At 42.1% G+C, this 16,206-nt stretch overlaps 2 protein-coding genes and 2 long non-coding RNA genes across 9 annotated transcripts; 1 reads left to right on the top strand and 3 right to left on the bottom strand.

The window, feature by feature from the left end:
- LOC148404039 (uncharacterized) lies at window positions 1-4,490 on the top strand. Of its 4 annotated transcripts, none has more exons than XR_015860301.1 (3): window positions 1-194; window positions 3,835-4,021; window positions 4,090-4,490. It is a non-coding gene; the product is annotated as an uncharacterized LOC148404039 (long non-coding RNA). The 4 variants fall into 4 exon arrangements; XR_015860299.1 differs by lacking the exon at window positions 1-194 and adding an exon at window positions 3,224-3,484; XR_015860294.1 differs by lacking the exon at window positions 1-194 and adding an exon at window positions 3,224-3,544.
- Window positions 742-3,485, bottom strand: rpl26 (ribosomal protein L26). Its single transcript, XM_088384855.1, has 4 exons — window positions 3,357-3,485; window positions 2,452-2,623; window positions 2,235-2,375; window positions 742-906 (listed from the first exon to the last, which is right to left on the bottom strand). Exons 2-4 carry the CDS (start codon window positions 2,617-2,619, stop codon window positions 778-780), a joined length of 438 nt encoding a protein of 145 aa, XP_088240981.1. The 5' UTR covers window positions 2,620-2,623; window positions 3,357-3,485; the 3' UTR covers window positions 742-777.
- Window positions 3,650-4,691, bottom strand: LOC148404038 (uncharacterized). Its single transcript, XR_015860304.1, has 3 exons — window positions 4,513-4,691; window positions 4,065-4,352; window positions 3,650-3,970 (listed from the first exon to the last, which is right to left on the bottom strand). It is a non-coding gene; the product is annotated as an uncharacterized LOC148404038 (long non-coding RNA).
- Window positions 4,692-5,709: 1,018 nt separating this feature from the next.
- atoh8 (atonal bHLH transcription factor 8) lies at window positions 5,710-15,676 on the bottom strand. Of its 3 annotated transcripts, XR_015860986.1 has the most exons (5): window positions 14,072-15,676; window positions 13,815-13,967; window positions 12,551-12,742; window positions 7,235-7,350; window positions 5,710-7,071 (listed from the first exon to the last, which is right to left on the bottom strand). XR_015860986.1 is itself a non-coding variant. In XM_088387801.1 (4 exons), exons 1-4 carry the CDS (start codon window positions 14,711-14,713, stop codon window positions 7,045-7,047), a joined length of 1,014 nt encoding a protein of 337 aa, XP_088243927.1. In that variant the 5' UTR covers window positions 14,714-15,676; the 3' UTR covers window positions 5,710-7,044. The 3 variants fall into 3 exon arrangements, 2 of the variants coding, with proteins under 2 accessions (XP_088243927.1, XP_088243918.1); XM_088387801.1 differs by lacking the exon at window positions 7,235-7,350; XM_088387792.1 differs by lacking the exons at window positions 5,710-7,071; window positions 7,235-7,350 and adding an exon at window positions 7,363-9,833.
- Between the last annotated feature and the right edge of the window lie 530 nt (window positions 15,677-16,206).

Here is a 16,206-nt window from a genome sequence, read left to right as displayed (position 1 = left end):
TGCTATTTTTTTCTTCTTCTTCTTCTTTCAGAAACACACCCACGTTTGTCCATCTGTCCATTCTCAGTACCGGTTTTAAGTTTAATTCAACGCATGGGATATCGTCCATTATGAAATTTCTGATGTCCAAATTGAACATCAACGCATTGACGTCCTTTTGTCCAGCAACTCTTGATTTTACCAGTCAGATAGGGGTGAGTCTTCAGTTTCACCAATGAGTCCTGCAGCTGAAGTAAAGTTAAAATTCCATTTTAAATAAAATGCCCCATGCTGTCAAAAGTTGCTCACATCCATTTATGATGTGCACCTGTCTTAAAACTGACTAAACCCACATCATTGTTTTGTTGGTTCTGATATCATTGTGTGGTTCCAAGTTACTTTAATTAAAGAATGTTCATTTTGAGATTTGACACTTTATTAAAATAATCTTATGTCAATATTTTAAGACATTCTAATGCCAACAAAGGCCTTGTTTTTGATTGGTGGATTGAGGAGCTCTAAGGGGCAGCAGGAACCCTGAATTGGAATGAATGATTCACAGTCCAAGTAGAATTTGATCAGTGCATTTACCTTACCAAGTGTAACTGTGACGCATTATATAGTAGTAAATGTGACAATGCTGTTAAAGCCAACAAATCTGACCATAAAAAGTGCCATATGTTGAATAGCTTTAATGACCAGGACCTTATTTAACTGAAAAGTCATCAATTTGGTGTGATACAAGAAAACATGACATGGACAAACTGTTTTATACAATTTATTGATAGCAAAAGATGTTTATTCCTGCATCTTCTCAATGGTCTCCTCCTTGTATTTGCCCTTCTCCTTTCCATCAGCGCGAGATTTGGCCTTGCGCTCGAGAATCTTTTTGCGGTCCTTGTCCAACTTTAGCCTGGTGATGACCACCTATGAGGAAAGGAAATGCGATTAGATTGGTTTTAAACAATATCACACAGTTACTTTAAGAAGGTCCTAATCATAATTGCCACGACAACTATTATTTGAATTGTATGGTGGACATTTTGTTGATTTCAGTTATCATTAGAGAGAGACAGCATGGCAGTGACAAAAGATTGTGGAGGCATCTATCATTGCATGCATAGAAAGATGGCATAGTCTGTGTCAGGTCCATGACTACCAGGTGATCAGGGCAAGAGTCTCAAACACTATTAGCTGAAAGCACTGCAGCTTTTCTGTGACCTTGAAGAGGGACAATCTGCGTAGCGTTGATAAATTGTTAGCATTGGCTCAGTGAGCAAGCCTGATGGTTCAAATTTATACTAATCACGACTGACAGTATGCAACAGATTGTTCGACTCAGCTACACAAAATTGCCATTTTTAATGCAGTTTTTACATTAGTCCTTAATTTAATGTCCATCTACCGCGTTTCCTCACAAGGGTCATGAGTGTGCTGGAGCCTATCCCAGCTGACCTCAGGCAATCCATAGTGGACACCCTGAACCAGTTACCAGCCAATCACAAGGCGAACAGAGACAAGACACCACCCGTACTCACACCTACAAGGCGATTAGAAGTCAATCGGCCTACGACGCATGTTTCTGGAATGTGGGAGGAAACTGGAGTACCCACAAGCAGGGGGAAATCACAGAAACTTCACACAAGAAGGCCAGAACATTGCACCTCTGCACCATGAGTCGGACGTGCTAATCAATCGATTTAAACGTATTGAAATACACCTGACCAAGAAATGGACAGTCTTGCCTGTTTTTAACCACCCCAATGTGTCCACATATAGGAGTCATCTCCACCGACCCAGCTGCTGCTGATGGCTAACTTCTTCCACTGTGCAGAGCCCCTCCTCTAAGTCACTAACCCTCAACTTCATGGCTGCCAATATACAAAAACTTTTGACAAATATTGATATTGCAAAAGGAGGACGAGAAGTAATTACCAAGAAAAGATGGTGAGGTCATGCCAACTGTGACGCTATCATAAAACAGTCACGAAACACCAGAATACAGGTCCATTAAGTCTGTCCGAAACTATTTATCGCTGACATGAAGGGACTCAATTAAACCGTGATATGAATTTTAGTTCCACCGGAGACTGAGCTCTTGCACTCCCATTAGGGGTACTAACTATGAGAGGCAAATACAAAAATTATTTAGAACAAAAAATGATCTCTCAGTTGTTTGAAGCATACTCGAAAGCATTCAAGCATTGGCCTTCATTTCATATTCACCAACAAGTACAAACAGAGAAAGTGGTCACCTTGCTGGGATGGATGCCAACATGGACTGTGGTTCCATTGGCCTTTTCTCTCTGCACACGCTCAATGTAGATGACGTACTTCTTCCTATATACCTGCACCACTTTGCCAATCTGTTGGCCTTTGTAGTGTCCACGGACAACCTGTGTGCGGCAAACAAATCATGAGTATGCATAATTAACCAGTTTTCTTAGCTAAAATCAAGCTTCATTTCAGTACCTGGACTTCGTCATCTTTGCGAATGGGCATGGACCTCACATTGTACTTCTGACGGAGTTCCTTGGACAAGGGGGAGGACATGATCTTCCTCCTGATGTGTGAGGGAGCATTGAAGTGCCTCTTGCGGTTCTTGCGGCGGGAAGAGGTTACATATGGGTTCAGCTTCATAATGCTGTGGAAGAAAAGCTGTTTTATAGGAAATTCACAGACCTCACCATCAAATATGCATGCTCCATATTGGAAAACAAGTGATAAGAAACCTACTTCAACTGTTAAAAAAAAGCATAATTTCTACGTTCAAACATTCATCCTACATCCAAACCTTACTCTGTCTGCAGTAGATGTGACACAAGCAGTTAGTACAAGTTCAGATAGTTGCAAACCATAGCAGACCCTGTCACGTTTCAAATTTTGTGAGCAAATGACATTATACAGGTTTCATAACAGGTTCGTAGCTGATATGCTATTTGCAGATAATTGCAACGGCATCAAAAGCAGCTATTATAGTTAGCTTAGCATGCTAACACTGAGTGTGTTGTCAACCTTGTTAGCATAGTAGACAACTCACGGAGATAAATGGACTTCGCATATTGAACCAATCCCAAGCACTACTACTTTATTACGGAAATACAAGGCCGAATGATTTATCTTTATTTATGCTTTCGGGAGGTTTTCGTCAGGTCAGTGAGCGTTGACGACATGCGGGTGATTCACGGACGCTGATGGGAGGCGTTAGCGGGAGACGTCGTAATGAAGCCAACATTCATGAATGTCGCGACAATATGGGTTTTGGTGTAACAATGATACGTTTCAGAGCGATCTCCTTTATTTTATTTAGTATACAGAAGCGTTCTCACACGGATGGCTCAAGATTGGCAAGTCAAATTGCTAACACCATAGCTTACCCTGCCGAGTACTCCTCTATGGCCGGCGGAAAAGAGGATGGAGAAGTACTTCCGCTGGAATTAGTTCACACTCAGATCTCGCGAGATGTCAAGCGGATTTCATCGCAAACACAACCTAGTATTCTTGAGTAATCTATTTGAACTTTAATTTGATGCATTCAATTGCAGGAATGACTGAAAAATAGCACGTAAATGTTAAGCTTCTATATTGGCTCCACAGTTTTTTTTTTCTTTACGGTGGTTAAGTTTGACACGAAGAAAATAAATAATTCAGTCGTGTATGATTCATCAAGTTTATTTTTATTCAGGTCCAATTTAATTGAGCGTGTAACCGAAGTACCTTAGTATCTTTTTGGAGACTTGGGCACAACAATAAAACAATTTAATAATGTCAAATATAAAACACGTCATATATGTATAACATATACGTAGTTTGAAACATTTCAGCATGTGCATTATATTCCGTTTTGTCCACCAGATGGTGCCAAAGTACACGCTTCCTGCAGCATGGATCGACTGACGTGAACGCTTCCACAAGTTTCGAACCTGTTTCAATGACAAACTGGACGAATCCAAGTGCTTGACTCCTTTATTTCAGGTGCAGCTGGTGCAGGCTCTTAGGAAACAAGGTGTCATGATCAACATCCTGTCCAACATGCTGACAGGTGACGCAACTTGCCAAACATTTGGCATGTTATAAATACTAACCTGCTTATTTTTTTCCTTGATGCAGCTCAGCGTCCAGTAAAAATACTGCCTGGTTCTGCCGCAAAGACCCTCCACCTGCTGTGCCAAGAAATTCTCCAAAATCGTGACCGTAACCATCCATTAAGCTGCCTCCATGTTCACTGTTGAGACGTGCAAATAAACATGACCGATTACAGCTTGACCGGTCCCTCGTTTGTGTGCATGTGTGTCCGTCCATTTCATGAGCCCGGCCTGATGGTGCTCATCTGAGATCCAAGTGCTCCGATGTCTTCGGCAGAATGTCCCAGTCTACATTTCAAAATAAAAACAGTAAATTCTGTGGAAAACTGCTCATTATTTCCTGCAGCGATGAGAAGTGTGTGGTATTGGGCTCCGTTTGAGATATGTGCCTTTGGAAAAGTAGCAGCTTGGCCCGAAAGGCTCTGATGTGTGAACACAGTTGGCTTACCACTGCATGTTACCCCTGAATGTTTGTGTTCAGCGCGTTCAGATGTCGGATTATGTCAACTAAAAATACAAAATCAGACAGCCAAACAGGATTGGAAAGTTCTGGCATCACTTGTCCCTTTTTTTTTGCCAAAAAATGGTCCGATTTCCTCCCGAAGAGAGTAGTGGAGTAGTCGTAAGATAAAGAGCTACTATTGAGGTACAAAATGCGCATCGCGCTGCTACGGTAACTTGTGACCACTAGAGGTCCCTGTTTAACCAACAACGCCACATCTACAAACCGGATTCGGTTGAAGTTGGGAAATTGTGTAAAATGTATAAATAAAAACAAAATACAATGATTTGTAAATCCTTTTCAACCTATATTCAATTGAATACGGTACAAAAACAACATATTTAATGCTCAAACTCATAAACGTTATTTTATTTTTCAAATAATAATTAACGTAGAATTTCATGGCTGCAACACCTCCAGTAGAAGTTGGGAAAGGTGGCAAAAAATACTGAGAAAGCTGACGGTTAGGGTTTCAAACCGTTATGGTTAGGGCCTAACCCTAGGTTGAAACCATACAATATCACTTAACCAATAACCCTAACACTTAAACCCTAACCCTAGTTTAAAACCCTAACTGAGACAACAAAGGGCTGATTGAAATATCATTAATTATTCAGAGGTCTCTGCAGGAAGGTTTGATTTCAAAGTGTGTCATTTTGACCTGGTTTTGTAATGTATGTAATGTCAACTGTATTTTTGGCCTCTCATGTCACACTCATGGACCATTCTTTCTGAGAGTACTTTCTGAGAACTACCAGAATGGTAAAAAATCAGACCTTGACACAATAGAATATTGGAGATTTCATTATTCACTTGTATTTTGAAAAGAAATTGTGTTTTAGTTTTAAATTGTTGATTTGTATCTTTGCATACCTTTAACAGCTGTGAACCACTATATGAATAGTAGTGACATCTAATTTTTTTATGCCCACCTTTCTCATTCCCTCTCCCCTTTTGGGAAGAAATGAGAAAAGTGGGTGTCAAATGTCAATTTTAGTATATGCCGCGGGCCATTGAAAAATAGATGGCAGGCCCCAAATGACCCCCGGGCCATAGTTTAGACACCATTGCAATTAGGTTTGAAAATCAATTTTAGTGGGACAATACTAATATTGTAGACAATAATTTACATGGAAACAAACATTTGTATTATACATATATTTATTATTTTCTTATACTGTAAAATACTGCATTTTCTTGTGAGGATAGATTGTGATTTAAAAATTCACATTTACTTTGGAACTTGCATCAGGAACCAGGATGTTTTCTTTTAGTAGTGCGTTAAAAAGGGAAAAATGAACAATCATGTACAAAGTGTACTCTGATGTAAATAAGGATGGGAATTGATACGAATTTTACGATACCGATTCATTCTCATTTGGGGGAAAAAAGAAGCACAAACGATTATGATCATTTTGTTTTAAATATTGCTCTGTGAAATATTCTATTAAGAAGAAAGAATGCAAACATTCTCCGACAATAGAAAATCATCACCCACTGAAAATCAGGGGCTTCTACAGCTGTAAATTGGTGCAAGCCTTTAACTACAAGCTTTGTCACAGCACAATGGCGTTCTTCAGTCCTTTCCTTAAAAATGTTGCTCCTCCCTGCCTCCGTTAACGAATAAGCTCGAGGTACAGTACTGCTGGCGTCTGAAGCAGTCAGACGGCGTCTCTTGTCGTCATCTAAAATAAAACATGAGACGCGATGTGCATGACAGATTTTACAATTATAGAAATAGAGCTAGCACGAAAAGCAGTGCTAGTTAGTTTGTATTTAAATGCAATATGCAAATGATTTTGCATATGAGAGGTATTTTCTCCTTTTGATGAAATTGAACTCTATTCTTGTCTTTCTTGGCGAAATGTAACTAAACTTTGGAGCACTTCTGCCTCACAGGTGCCATCACTGTCTCTGGCTGCTTATGTCACTATGCGCATGTGGAACATGCGTAGGGAAGTCATTTGTGCTGACTGGAATCGCTAAGGGAATTGTTGAGAAAAATAGTAAACGATTCCAAGGAATTGGTAACGTGGCTACCGGTTCTCAACAACACAAGAACCGGTTCTCAATTCCCATCCCTAAATGTAAACATTGTCAATCTTTTTTTCATATATACAAAACATTTTATGCTGACACTGTTCTCTTAAGTACAGTAATCTAAAATAATGTTGGAAATAAAATTTCCATAGAAAATAAATTGTTTATCAGCATGTTCATCACTAGCTACCAGAACATACACGCAAGTTATACAAATAATGACGGCAAAATATTTCACATAACTGAAAACACGGTAGTCATTTTATCTGTTACATTTAGAGCATTTGTTACTTCATCAAAAAATGATTTCAAAATATTAATCTCAAGCCTTTGTTACCCCCTAATACAAGATTTAAACTGCCCTGTTGATGCTGTAGATGGCTGTCTTCACATAGCAATGAAATTGTCTGCATTAGTTTCTTCAATTCTTCAAATTCTTCAAATATCCTCAGGAATTCTTCCAACCTGTTGAGATAACACCTCTGAATGAGTCAAAACTTTTGAAACAAATAAGCCACACTCATTTCTACACACAACAAGCACCAAGCCAAGAAGACAGCAATGAACTCTCGTAAATGGTCTTTAACACCAGCGCGTCATCGTCACTTGAGCAGTTTCTCTTCATCACCTGAATTTGTGCGCGCAGCTTGTACTCGAAAGCTGAGTCTTGCGTGCTTGTGGTCGACAGCTACAGCCTTTAGCTTAGCATCTACCCCTTCATTCACAAAGTGCAAAGACGAAATCCTGCATGCACATAATAGATAGCAACAGCAAAAAACAATAGAGGTGATGTCAGGAAGTGGGTGCAAACATGTCCTTCACCGTCCTTTTGAATGTAAAGCAATGTTTCAAAATGCCTTTAAACTTTAAAGTCTTTAAAGTTTAAATACTTTGGGCCACGTCGATTATGGTGTTTCTGATTTACACTGTTAATGTAGGCATTTATAACCACTTTTGGTGAGTTCAATTATTTGCGGTCATTCATTATTTGGAGTTGGTCTCACTCAATATCACGTTATTTGTGAAAACTGTTAAGGGGACCAATGTCCTATCGACTTTAAAGCCACTATCCCAATGAGCGGCGAACAATTGCGAGTGTTTTCGAAGGCAGCGAATGTTGTGTGCTTGTGTGGTTTATTCAAGGTCGCAAGTGTTCCTCAAAACAATCGTCAGATGTTCGCCTGGATTTTTAACAAGTTCAAAAGCAAACTGACAAAGCGCATGTAGTTACTGATGACAATCATGGTTTTAATGACCTAAAACCACTTTTCCCACCTTGAAATGAACGTCACATCCTCTAGTGTTCTAGCAAACTTCTCTGGTCCAGTATTATTTTTTGACACCGCTTTTAGGCCAAAGGTGGTGAACCCCTTGGACTGGTCACCAGAAAATTCGGACTCCATTGCATACAGAAAAATATCATTAAAGTTCCTCCTGCTTAATTATTCCTGCTGTTAACAAGATGCTTGTGATTTATCAAGCTGCACGTTGCATGCTTGATGTTGAGCAGAAAAGGTTTTTCGACAGAAAACAGTTAAGTGGCCATTAAACTAAGGTACGCAGGCACATAATTGACCTGAGGGGACCTGTGATGTTCCTGCTGCTTTTTATGAGATGAAAAGAAACACACACACACACAACACAAACACAATCTTCAGTCTATACTACTGCAAGCTGTACAAATTCCTCGAGTCAACGATGGCATCATACCAAAAAGAAACAAAAATGTGTTTTTCCTGCAAGCTGTGTATTCAGACTTAGTGTCTCTGAGAAAAAAAAAACATTTAATTCTTGCCAGACACTCACTCAACTCCTCATCACACAAACACGCACACACACACACACACACACACACACACACACACACACACACACACGCACACACTTCTTTTTCCTCTTCCCCCCCTCTGGTCTCTTGCTGTCTTTCCACCAGCTGCTGCTATCTGACAAACTGATGATGACTGTGTTTTTCCTCTCCTTGTTTCAAAGTATGCTGGAGCAGATGGCTTGGAGAGGCAGAGTGGGGGAATGTGTTGGAAAGGCTGCTGGGGAATGTGCCAAGTGTGCGTGTGTGTGTGCGTGTGTGTATGCATGCGTGTGTGTGTGTGTGTGTGTGTGTGTGTGTGTGTGTGTGTGTGTGTGTGTGTGTGTGTGTGGTTTCAGTTCGCGTGCCTTTTCACTGCCCTCTGCCCTTCATGGCGCCAGCTCCACTTCCCTTCCACTCTAAACATCTGGTGTCTGGGACTTTGAGAACGCACACACATGTGCTCGCGCGCACACACTGGCATGTACGGACAGACAGACAGTCTGCTAGCAGGGGGAAAGCCCTCAGCCAGTTTTCATGGGGAGTAAAATATGAAGCTTGATGCTGCATTAGTTCCTTTTTGATCAATTGATTTCAGTAAAGGTATGACTGGAATCTCGGTAGAGTTAAAGTCAGTGTTGGAAAAGTTCATTTTCTACATGAACTAGTTGAAAGTTCAGTTCACAACTTTTAAAATGAACTAGTTCAGTTCATAATTGAAAATTTATGAACTAAGTTCATAGTTCTTTGCCTCCCACGATAAAAAAAGAGAGCTGAGAGCTGTTACTCTCCGGCATACTGGCATTTTCTCATTGGTTTTCACCCACAAATGCTTTCATTATTTTTTCCTTTAATGAATTGAAAAAAAAAAACATGACTGTGGTCCAGAATGTGCAAACACAATCAATCTCCTATAGGTGCCAGACCGAGGTAGGAAATAAAGGATGTACAAATGAGGTGTAAAATATTTAAAGTAACATTATACAGAAATCCCTCGCCACTTCGTGCTTCACCAATCGCGGAGGCGCTACTTAGTGGGTTTTTAAGTGACAGGAGAACGACGTTTAAATACACGCTGATAGCGTGGGATGTGCCTCTAAGCAATGTGCGTCACTGCGGACAAGCGCAGGAAGCGCAGTAGCCAGCCTGTCTTGAACAAGGTAGGACAACCATGTGCAACATGGACTATTAATTTAGAGAATGGGAAAAGAGAGGCTGGAACCGTAGCACAGCAGGTGCATGAGGCCATTGAAGATCTGATCAACGAGCTTGCGTCGTGCGTTGTGGTGTAGACAGGGGCGAAGCAAGCTGGTGGTCAAATGACATGCAGAAAGTTGGGGCAAACAGGGTCCAGGCCAAGGACGTGCGGTCAGGGGAGGCAGGTGAGGCTCTGCTAGACCATATTTAGCAGGGAGTGTTGTACCTGAACGTGTTCAATGAACAAAAGTTCATTCGATGAAAACTCAAGTTGTGTGACATGCAAACGATCATTCGACGAACGATCCTGAAACGCAGAAATCATAAATTGGAGCAAACATTGGTCGGAAGCAACCACGTACGCCAACTACGACGCACACACAAGGGCCCATGGGTACGTGCACAATGAGCAGCGCACGGAGATCGTAAACAAGAATTAACAAAACTAAGGCATTCAAGAGTGAAAGAAAAAAGGAAACTTAACGGGTCTGTCAGTACACAAGTATGCAAGTCATGACGGAAATGCATTGAATAAGGATACGAGTGGGAAAACCTTAAGATGCCCTCATGATGAAGTGGTTTAACAAATGAAACCCATGAAAGAAATTATGCCACTACACCGCGGATCAGGGGAACTACGTGTGTCAAAGCAGACAAAACGGCGAGGGCTGTCCGGCGAACGGCGTCTATATACACACACACTAATCAGCGAATAACACGGGACAAGTGTACACTGATTGTAATGGTCAAAAACCTTATTGCCACAGACCTGGTTAGCCACATATGTAGGATTGTTAATTTCACAGTTAACCCTTAAGTACTGGAACTACTTCACAGTAAATACACAGTAAATAATGACATTATTTTATCACGTCTGATGCTTGTTGACAAATTACTTGATACTTTTAATTGGACTGTTGCAGTATTATTTATCTCAAAGGAAGGAGGGGGTCTTTAACAAACACCGTTACAGTTGGACCAGCAAGATTTGTTTTCGAAAAGACTACATTAATTCTCACAACCTCCTCTTGATCTGTAATCAGAAACCGCAGCATTTGAGAGCGTGACACACCAACTGAGAAGAGCCTTGTCTATGACAATAACTTCAGTCTCGAAAGAGCCTGCCTCGTGAAGCATCATTGAATTGGTCACATGGGCCCATAGAGTTTGAAAATGGTCGAGAGAAGCTCCATTGTAGCCACTTGAAATAAGGGACCTCTCCAGGAAACCTCTCTAGGGGCCTGTGTGAAAGCCTTGAGGTAACCAAAAGACTATTTTCTTATTCACTTCATGGAAAAGCGTCAATATGAGTAAAACCGTGATAGCTACCGTGTCGTGGTAAACGGTGTTCCTACCAAAAAGCTCAATTAATTTCTGTTCATCACAGAACAGGGGTGCGTTTCCACAGCAAACTGTCAGCTAAGTAAAAAGTACCTTCAAAAGTGATGTAATCCAAGGATGTTTTTCTTCCTGTTTTGCTCTTACATTCCATGAACACAGAAGTGACAGTTCTCTGATAATAGTTAAGTGTCTGTCGTGCAACGCAAGAGAAGCCTACTGTACGATAAAAGTGTGCTGAAAAGTGGGATTCTTTCAATAGAAACAACAATGAAGTAACTGAACCAAACAGTACAGTTTAATGAAATTGAGGCTTCATGTGTGTGTCAACGGCGTTATCATCCCACCATACTCAAAGAAAAATCGGATACAACGGACTAATCAAGAGAGGTGATGGACATTTGATTGCAGCGGACCCGGTCTAAGTATCAGGAAAAAAATGCTAGACTGCAGTCAATAGGTTGCTATTCAGAATGAATTGCAAGTGGTAATCAAGGAAGAATGAGTCAGGACAAGCATTGGAATTCCGCAACCTAGACAGGAAAGGAGCAGGCGGGAGCACATATTCACACGGGCCGAGATTCGGCCAGTGAGTAAAGGTGTTTGTCTTATAAACGATTAATATTTTGCTTGAACTTGATTCTAATCTTCTAAAATAATCAGACTTTTTCTAACGGATGAATGCAGAAATGACTTTACCGTTATGTGGCTGGTGGGAGCACAGGAGGGCGCTCTGGGACAGAGTAGTTGCTGTATAAATAGGAAGTCCCAAGTTGCCTCAAAGTGCCAGCTTCCTGTGGGTGTCCAGGGAGATCGCTGGGCCCACGTGCGTGGAGCAAATCTTGATCACTATTGTTTTTATATTTCAGTATATTTTATTTGTGTTTGACACGTGTTTTAGTCTTTACAGTTGTTCACGTGTACCGCTGCCCGCTGTCCTGTTTTAGTTATGGTTTTGTTGTTTGGTGAGTCCACGCTTAGGGCTGTAAAGGCGGACTAACCTTTTTTATGCTCATCCCGTCCTTTTGTTTTTGGTCACTTCCCCTTAATGTGTTCATCATAAATGTTGTAAACTTCATTCTATTTGTGTCATTGATTAACAGACCACTTGCATTACATTCAGTAGCAAAAAGATGATGTTTTCGATGAGATTCATCATGTCTTCGTAATAGGATATTGCAAATTCGTTTGTTCACACAAGTAGAAAGTAGAATTTTTTGGCGTGACCTGCTGCTGACAGTTTTGACCGAGTCTCCAGTCTTCTTCATAGCCACACACTAAGTGTGTGTGTGCGTGTGTGCGCAATATCGAAGCGATTCACAGCCTGATGTCTCAAGTCATTAAGGACAAACTTCAATCAAATCTGACTTCCGCGTCAGTCTTCCTCAGACAGCGTAGAGGAAGACTGGCGACTCGGTCGAAACTGTCAGCAACAGGTAACACCTGAAAATTCTACTTTCTACTTGTCTGAACAAAATAATTTGCATTATAAGCGATGATGCTCTCATCATGAGCCCGTGCCTATTAAATTGTATCATGTGAGTCTGGCCACCATTTAATTTTGGGGATGTGAGACTCCAAAAAGCTATGAAAATGAAGTCTCACCTTCCTCTTCTTGCTCCGACCCTCAGCCTGCAAGGTCCTAGTGCACTGCTCCACACACTGAGAGAAGCTTTGACTGCCATGGTCAGGACTGTAGTCCAGCTCAGCCAATTGAGCCAGGGACAGGATGTAGTTGCATGCTATCCGTAATATAGCCAACTTGGATAGCTTCTGCCCGTAGGAGTAGCAAGGCACCTGCAATTAAATGTCACCAGAGAAGTGGAATAAGTGATTTAAGACTAACAATATTGCTAAAGTGGAGAATAGCTTCTCTACCTTACCTTTCTGATCAACATGACACAAAGCACACAAATATCAAAACCCCCCACCAAATTTGTCAAAAATTGAATGTAGCTGATCTCATCGTAAAATAAAAGCTAGCAATTAATTTAGATGTATTACCTTTATCCAGATCTGTACTTCCATGGTCAGAACAATGCCTCTCTATATCAATTTCTTATGAAATCAGCCTGTTGAGGCGGGCTCATCTCATGCAAAATGTGTCACAGTGTGGTCAACATACGTCAATGCTGTATTCAATAAGTATTTACCCAATTTTATCGCTCCTTCATTTGTTCGCGACCTGGGCACCCTTCTGTCATCCTCCTATTTCAAAAGCGCTTCAAATTCATGAGCAGCACTGTGCTTCTTGATGGTCCCGTGACGATTACATGGACAAATGAAAACCTACTTCCGTCCGTCCTCAGAGTCTTTTTTTTTTTTTAACTTTCTCATCTGTCGTCCTTCGTCTGCAAAATGTTCATTCAATCACTTCTCTTAAGTGATTATTTTTCCCAGAAAGTGGCAAGCGCCTCATCTTTTTCTTGTGACTCCTTCCCAGGTGTAACCAGAGAAGCCAGAGATTTAAGCACAACCGCCGAGCATGCGCCAAGCTTTTTGATTCTGCTAATTATATCTCAAAGCCACCAAATTATGATAATTTAGTGTCACTAAACAGTAAACACAAACTAAACATGCTCCTCCTTGTCCATAACTGAGCAATCAAGTACGTATATCTACTTGAATGTAGTTCAACTGTTTTTAAATGGCTGCTCTTTTCTCAGCATTGCTTCCGGGTCATGGACATTCATTTAAATGCTCAGGAAAAAATACTTGGATTATCTCAGTTCCAATCAGGATGAACATGCAGTTTAACAGAGCACTTGTTTTCTGATGTAAAAATGATCTCACTATAAATCACTTCACAATTTTTTTTTTTTTTTAAAGAATATGTTTCTGTGCGTCCATTGCATGCTGTCAATTTCACCTGTTTCCTTAGGGCTTCAAAAGCAGCACTGATGGTGTGGACACGGGTTCTCTCACGGGCATTAGCTAGGAGCCTCCTTGTCTGCTGGATGGCTTTGACCTCCGGAAGACGTCCGGTTCCATCGTTGCTGCCGATTCGCTTCCTCGGAGACTCCTACCAGCAGGGGATGAGCAAGTTTCACGTTAGATACTGTTTATCAATCTGGTCAAATCTGGCATCATTTCTCTGCCACTAGACATTCAACATTTTCACTGTACCTTGGGAGAGTGAGCCTGATGCCCGCCGTTTTCATGGCCTTGGGAGCCCAGAGACGTTTGAGACATGGGCCGAGTTGTAGTTTGACCTGACATTGACGGGTCCATGGAGAAGGTCTGGAGGTTGGGCGAAAGGCTGCGAAGGTTGCTGGACGATGTCGTTACAGGGAAGTTAGAGCGGGGGCCTGATCTGAATCTGTTTGTGAGAGGCTGAGATATGGCTGTGGGCCAATGGATGATCTCTGGACTGATGAAGGGAGAGGTGGATAACTGAGGCAGTTTAGAAGCCATGGTGCTCCCGATTCTCATGTCGAGAGCGCCGCTCTGCGGCGGCGCTACCATGACACCCGGTAGTCCGGATAGGACCCTTGTGGCGCTGGTCTCATGTGACACCGTGAGGTGTTTGTGGAGTGGAGCCAACCTGTTGACATTACAAGGGTCCAGGTGCGGGTCCTCCAGGAAGTCTCCTTCCAATGGATCCACCGTGTATGTTTTCATTCCGTCAGGTTCAAAGCCACTCAAAAGTTTTTTAGGCTCGCGAGACTTTCTTTTAAACTTCTTGTGAGAGCCTTGCATGGGGATAATCACCGGTTCTTTGCAGGGGGATTTGATCCAGTTATTAGTAAGTGGATGGGGGTCCTTCATATTTTTTATTCCAGCAATCACCCAATCCAAATAAAAATCAATGCAAAAAAGAAAACAATAAAATCAAAACAATACTGCGATTTGTTTAAATCACGTAAACCTGCCAAAGCAACACGAACCGCTGCGCTGCGCTGACAGCGGCTGCACTGTCATGTGTTACTTGAACTTTACCAGCAGGTTTCGTGTGGCTCCACTCTGTCTGCATAGCAGCATCCTGAACAAGCCACACTCGTACACAAAGCTGTGGAACATATGCGATTCCGCACAAGTCGTTCCCTCCGAAAGAGAGATAGGTTTCTCCTCAGTGTGTGTGTGGCGCCCGCTCTTTTTGTTTCTCTCTGGGAAAGCAGTCTGGGCGAACACGCAAGCTACAGTGAAGCCGTGACTGTCTGACTGTGGCTCCAGCCAGTCTGCATAGCAGCACTCTGAATAACCCACACTGTTGCGCGCGCACTCACGCACACACACGAGCGCGCGCGCGCAGGCACGCACACAGGAGCAGCAGTCAAGCTGCAGCTGCTGATCCGAAAGCAAACCCGTGCAGAAACACTTCAAAAGGAAGTTAATTACCTTAACAAAACTACTCGGATGTTACAAACGAAAGAGCCAGAGAAGCTGTCATGAGAGATACGTGTTTAAATCCCCATGCAAACCTCTTGTGACAGTGTCATCAGTGGCAGGTCACGGTGAGGTGACATCATTGAAATGGACTGAGCTCCTCCATCCAGCACTCGGGTGTTCCGAAACGAGGTTCCGGGTCCAGGTGTAACGTTATTTCCCCTGTGGATGCTCACAGACAACAAATCCGCTCGTAGCTCCACTGTGTTGAGTCCAAATGTTCGAGAGGTCCACGGAGGCAGAAGCCCACTGGGGAAGAGCAGCGTGTGGAGCGGTCACGCAAACATTGAACATGGAGCCTGGGGCTCCTTGGCGTCTGACTGGCTGGCTACTTCTCTCTCTCTCTCTCTCTCTCTCTCTCTCTCTCTCTCTCTCTCTCTCTCTCTCTCTCTCTCTCTCTCTCTCTCTCTCTCTCTCTCTCTCTCTCGCTGTGATTCTCTCGCTTTCTCTATCTGTCTCTCTGCCTAGGGCTGCTCAATTAATCGAATTTTAATCATGATTACGATTTTGGCGCCAGACGATCTCAAAATACATATAATCGAGGCCAAACAATTATTTGGGGTTTCCGTTCTGAGACGTGCGTGCTCAACATAACCGCGACGCCTCGTGTGAGAGTGGAGATCCATGCAATATTTAACGGGCAGTGTTGTACCTTAACGCGTTCAATGAACAAAAGTTCACGAACTCGTTCATATTTCGGACGAACGTGAACTGAATGTAGCGCATTGTTGCTCCGTGGACGTTTTTGTGAACGCGCTCATTTTGAGGCCATTTAATGGTTTTGAACGGCAGTTTCCTTTCGTTCAAGAAAACGAAACGTTTCCTTCACTACCTAATTATTTAATTCACTACTTTTACCAAGCAAATGTTTAAAC

The sequence above is a fragment of the Syngnathus floridae genome, chromosome 1 (genome assembly GCF_059516105.1).
Source record: "Syngnathus floridae isolate MCC-2025c chromosome 1, RoL_Sflo_1.0, whole genome shotgun sequence".
Lineage (NCBI taxonomy): Eukaryota > Metazoa > Chordata > Actinopteri > Syngnathiformes > Syngnathidae > Syngnathus > Syngnathus floridae.
This window is presented reverse-complemented; position numbering and strand designations above follow the sequence as displayed.